At 37.7% G+C, this 6099-nt stretch overlaps 1 protein-coding gene across 1 annotated transcript; it reads left to right on the top strand.

Moving 5' to 3' along the window:
- The first annotated feature begins 797 nt into the window (after positions 1–797).
- LOC111885658 (nitrate regulatory gene2 protein) lies at positions 798–5697 on the top strand. Its single transcript, XM_023881896.3, has 4 exons — positions 798–2255; positions 2347–2531; positions 4073–4296; positions 4606–5697. The coding sequence occupies exons 1-4, from the start codon at positions 944–946 to the stop codon at positions 5399–5401; spliced, it is 2517 nt and encodes an 838-aa protein (XP_023737664.1). The 5' UTR covers positions 798–943; the 3' UTR covers positions 5402–5697.
- Positions 5698–6099: the final 402 nt, after the last annotated feature.

The following is a 6099-nucleotide window of genomic DNA, read 5'->3' as shown; positions in this document are numbered from 1 at the left end:
TAATATATTTCATTGGCCTTAATTAAAGAAGTCAACTCACATGATCAATGATATAGGTTACTAATAACTAGCATTGATGACCAAAGAGCTTCTAACTTAAGGATATTTGTTGTCACTCCTCCTTAAACTTAAGGGTTAAAGTCTCGTCGTTAACACAAATGAATTTAAGAAATATAGTTAGAAGTATGTTATATTTGTCCCGGAAAAAAAAACTAGCATTGATGTATTTTATATATATATATATATATATATATATATATATATATATATATATATATAAAAGATTGTAAAGAATACGATAAAGGACATGTTTGTTTTCTTCAATTGGAAAATAGGAATTGAAGGGATTTTGTTCTGTTTCCACTTTTGCTTCAAATTATATTTTCTTGTCTTTAAAGACAAAATACTTAAGTATCTTGCTAAAGTTATATTTATAAAAATTAAATATTATACTAAATAGCAAATTAACCTACTATTATTATTATTATTATTATTATTATTATTATTATTATTATTATTATTAACTAAATATCGTATCCCTTCATAAGAACGTAACATTTTTTTTCTTCTAAAAGTTATCCAGAACATACAATATCTTTTAGTACTGTCTCGATCAAATTTAGTTATGACTGATAATTTTACTTTGATTCATAATTCTTTTATTCCGTTCTATTATAAATGTAATTAACAATACAAATATTTTAGATTAAACTAAATTATGTATAGTTTTCTACTTTTCTATAACAAAAAAAAAACTTATTTTTGAGTCTTTTAATAGAAAAACAAAGAAACAAATAAATCCTCCTTTTTGTTAGTTGAAGACACATACACACACTGTGTACTCTGCCACTCTCCTTTCTCTTTCTAAAGTGCTGAAATCAGGCGCCAGTTAGCTTGAGAAACATAGCGACACCGCCGGCGGCGAAAATAGAGCTATTCCGACATGGGTTGCACGGCCTCAAAGTTAGGCAACGAGGACTCAGTCCGCCGTTGCAAGGAACGCCGCCGTCTCATGAAAGAAGCCGTCTACGCCCGCCACCACCTCGCCGCTGCCCACTCTGACTACTGCCGTTCCCTAAAAATCACCGGATCCGCACTCGCTAACTTCGCAGCTGGAGAACCCCTTTCTGTCGCTGATCAGACACCTGCGGTTCTCCTCCCCACTCGTTCCTCTTCCTCCACAACGACCACCGTCAAACCCCCTTCGTTTCATTCATACGAGACACCAACACCGCCGCCGCCGGTTCCCCGATCTCCCTCTGTTGCAAGCTCCAAGCTCCCACCGATTCTCTCCGCGGCCCCAAGCCGTACCGCCTCTCTCAACCACCATCAACGACGGCATAAACTCTCCGTCAAACTCCCTCACATACTCTCCGAATCAAGCGAAGCGTCTACTTCTCCTCCTCCCAAATCTTTCAACCATCATCCTCGTGAAAACCCCCAAAATAATTACAGTTACAATCCAGATAAATACACGTACAATGCGCAAGCTAATTATGCATCCACTCCTTCACAAGCTTCCTCCGTCTGGAATTGGGAAAACTTCTACCCTCCATCGCCGCCCGATTCTGAATACTTCAATCAACGCCAACCAAATTTCGACACCGATGACGACAAATCCTCAATCTATTCGAGCAAGGCGTCAATCTATTCGGGTTACAAAGAGCAAGGGCATCGGGAAAACAATGAAGACAAGCGTTCAGTTTATTCGAATTACTCTCAAAAGAATCATCATCATCCGAAAATCCAAACTCATCAACAACATGATGACGATTACCATCGCCACCATCTCGAAACGGAAGATGATGGTGAGAGAGAGGAGAGAGAAGAGGTGCAATGTAGCGAATGGGGAGATCATTACAGCACCACCAGCTCCACTTCTGATGATGACGATGAAGAAATCGATAGAGATTCCAGATCCGAGATGGAGAGTCGCTCCAATTTCGGATCCTCAGTCCATAACGAATCGGTGGCTCCACCACCTTCCGCCTTCACCTCCGCCCCCAAATCGAAGTTCTCAACAATGAGTAAATCCGAAAAGTCTGAAGATGCTGGGTCATCATCGGCAAGCTGGAAAACCGGTCACTATGATGATAATTCCGATATGAGAATGGTGGTTAGGCACCGTGATTTAGCGGAGATCGTCGCTTCCATCAAAGAATACTTCGATAAGGCAGCCGACGCGGGTGAACAAGTCTCCGAGATGCTGGAAACCGGAAGAGCCCAGCTCGACCGGAGTTTTCGGCAAATGAAAAGTAAGATTTTCTTTCATCTTTATTATCAAAAATTTCGAATTGGCCAATATTTATTTCGATTTTTTAAACTTTTTTTGGAATCGGATTGCAGAAACTGTGTATCATTCAAGTGGGGTGTTGAGTAATTTGAGTTCAAGCTGGACATCGAAGCCACCATTGGCAGTTAAGTACCGGTTTGAGCCCGGTTCAATTGGTGAACCGGGAGGATCAAAGAGTCTCTGTTCAACTCTGGATCGGCTCTTGGCATGGGAGATGAAACTCTACCAAGAAGTAAAGGTAACAAAATTACTATTCTAACCTCAAAACTGATAAGCACAGACACGATTCCGACACCACAGATTATTTTGGCATGATTAAGAAATTCATTTGTTTTTTCTGGTTATCTTTTTCTCCAATTTTTTCAAACAAGATCTTGAAATAAAGATGTGCAACCGTGGAAAAAGGCTGCCTTTGATGATGATATTCTTTACTCTTTAGTGGGAATTTACTGTAGTGACGAAAATGCCCCTGGTCAATAGTCGCACATAGTTTTTGACTATTTTTGCCATTGTAGCCAATGGTGAAATCACTGTATTGGAATAGTTTTATCCATTGTGTTATATAAAAGAGTGTCTTGAAAAATAAATTATTACTTTTCCCAACTTTATCTTGATTTTATATCAACAACATACGATGCTCCTTTAAGTTCTAATTGATAGTAATAGTAATGTTATGACTTTAACCCTGTTTCTTTTTGTTCTCTTTTTGTTAAAGTGATTTTTGGATACTAAGGATGATGCTTGAATAAAAAATGGTTAAAAGAGTAGTATTTAAGAACATGATGGAAACTGAAGAAAGAGTAAATTGAGGGCAAATTTGTAAAATTTCTCTATTGGGTCTTCTTTCTGTATTAATTAATTAGAACAACAACAGCAGCACGTTTTGTGGCATTCAATCCTGTTAGTTGGTTTGTATGGACCACTTATCGGATATAAGACAGGATATGAAGAAAGAAAAAGAAAAGGGCGTCTTGAAAAAGTTATCGTCTTTCCCATATCATATTCATACTTTGTAATGAAATGACCAAAATATCCCTGTAAGTTTTCTATGGTAGTCTGACCATGTATGTAGGGAAAAGGGTATTTGCTGAAAAAGTAGTTATCTTTGCTAGAAAATACTATGTTGTAAAATGACCAAGTTACCTCTGGTGATTTTAGCTGGTAGGTAGTCTGAGTGTCTGACCATGTATGACTGACACATTCTGCTATATACAAAAGGGTATCTTGAATAATTTCTTCTCTTTTCAGATCTTAAGGTTTTGGGTAATGACCAAAAAGAATTCCCACTGTTTGAATAATAACCAGTGGACAGTAAGGGTATTTTGGGAAGGTTTTTCCTTGATTTAAGTGTATAAACGGAGACAGACAGCAATTAAGGAAAATAAATTTTGTTGTGTAATGACTAATGACCAGACTGCCCTTGTAAGAAGTAAAAACAGGGAGTCTGACCAAGTATGACAACCTGGAGCAATCTTTGTCTGTCATCGAATTTGGAAAAAAAAAAAAGAAGGGCAGTGGGGTCAATTCATATCACACCTGCCCAAACTGACCTAAAAACCAAAGTTTTTTTTGGTTTTACATGCATAGCAGGCAACACAATGTTAACTGCTAAAATGGCATAATGTTTGGCAGAATTTTGTATAAAACATATCATAATGAAATCATTGATATGTCATATTCATTCTGTCTTGTCTCCTGTGTTTTTTTGGGATAGATTTCCATTTTTTTCACTTTAAAGGCGTGTTGAAGTTAAATTTACATATTTACCCTTTGATGTAGGCAAGAGAAGGAGTGAAAATCGAGCATGACAGGAAGCTATCTTCACTACAAAGCCAAGAGTACAAAGGGGAAGATGAAGGCAAATTGAATAAAACAAAGGCATCGATAACAAAGCTGCAGTCATTGATAGTGGTTACCTCTCAAGCTGTTTCCACCACTTCTACTGCTATTGTGGGCCTACGAGATGCTGAGCTGGTCCCACAGCTTGTTGAACTTTGTCATGGGTAACTAATTTCTTCTTAGGGGCGTTTTCGTCTTTAAATGCTTTTGTAACGAATGAAATGAAATCCTTTACAGGAATTGGAATCTGTAATGGAATGGATTTTGTAAATTACGAAATTGCTTTTTAAATGGTCCCCACGTAAAATGATGATGTCATTTTACAAAAAGAATCACAATTTTTTTTAAAGGCTTTTTGTGGTGGGGACCATTGAAAAAGCAATTTCTCAATTGTCAAAATTATCATTTTGTTACAAGGGTAAAAAAGTTATATTCAACCGAAATTAAAATACGCCATGTCATCATAATTTCAGGTTTATGTACATGTGGCGATCCATGAACCAATGCCATGAATACCAAAACCACGTTGTCCAACAAGTGCGTGGACTAGTCAACCGGTCAACTAAAGGCGAGTCAACTTCCGACCTCCACCGCCAGTCAACTCGTGACCTGGAAGCCGCCGTGTCCGCCTGGCACACCAGTTTCTGCCGCCTCATAAAATTCCAAAGAGACTTCATCAAATCCCTTCACGCGTGGTTCAAACTCACTCTCCTCCCCATCAACACAGAAGAATCCAACCTCAACATCAACACCTCACAATCATCCGATGTTTACCTGGTTTTTGATGAATGGAAACTAGCCCTTGATCGATTACCCGACACAGTGGCGTCTGAAGCCATTAAGAGCTTCATAAATGTCGTCCACTCGATTTCCATGAAACAATCAGAAGAAATGAAAGTGAAAAAACGAACAGAATCAGCATCAAAAGAGCTTGAGAAAAAAGCGTCGTCTTTGAGAAACATAGAGAAGAAGTACTACCATTCTTACTCGATGGTCGGGCTCGGGCTCCCGGGCAGCGGGCAGGACAACGGGCAGGGTTTGGACGCGCGGGACCCGCTTTCCGAGAAGAAGACGGAGCTCGTGGCGTGTCAGAGACGGGTGGAGGACGAAATGGTCAGACACTCCAAGGCGGTTGAGGTTACAAGAGCTATGACTTTAAACAACATTCAAACGGGTTTACCGGGTGTTTTTCAAGCTATGACAAGCTTTTCTGGGTTGATAATGGAAGCGCTTGAGATTGTTTGCAACAAATCATATGCGATTAAATAGATTATGATTATGATTATGATGGATAGATTTATATATGTTTATGTTGTGATGTTTTTTGGGAAGAGAGGGAGGGGGTAGGGATTTGAAGTTTTGAAGTTATTAAGTGTAGATATAAATGTGGGGGGTTTTGGGTTTTTGGCATATCTTTTTTTGGTGTTGGGGGAAAGAGAAAAAGCTATAGCTCCTTGTATTGTATAGGCAGGCAAACATTGCTTTGTTTTGTATCAGAATTTCACTTTTTCCATACGATACATAAACTTGATATGTTTTTGTATAATATTCTTATTATGATCTTATATTTATGTAATTATGTGAAAAGTGAACAGGAAAATGGTATGAGAGGGAGTAAGATAGAGTGAACTTAATATGGACGACAAGGTTGTATCATTTATTTTGATTTAATCTGGACAAAATATTTTTATTTAATCCGGACAAAATGATTCAGTTAAGAAGTGTCTTTTAATGAATTAAGATGCAAATCTTTTATCTATTGGGTTTTTTTTTTCACGGTAAAATTGATGAATATTTTTATTTAGACAAAATTGCAAAAATAGTCTCTGTACTATGTAATTTTTTGGGTTTTAATCCAAACCACGACTTTTTTGGATTGATGATCCTTTTGAGCTAGCTTTATTGTGTTTTTGGTCCCTCTAAATAGTGAAATGACTGTAATACCTTTGGGTTATTTATTTTTTATT

Source organism: Lactuca sativa, chromosome 4 (genome assembly GCF_002870075.4).
Source record: "Lactuca sativa cultivar Salinas chromosome 4, Lsat_Salinas_v11, whole genome shotgun sequence".
Lineage (NCBI taxonomy): Eukaryota > Viridiplantae > Streptophyta > Magnoliopsida > Asterales > Asteraceae > Lactuca > Lactuca sativa.
This window is presented reverse-complemented; position numbering and strand designations above follow the sequence as displayed.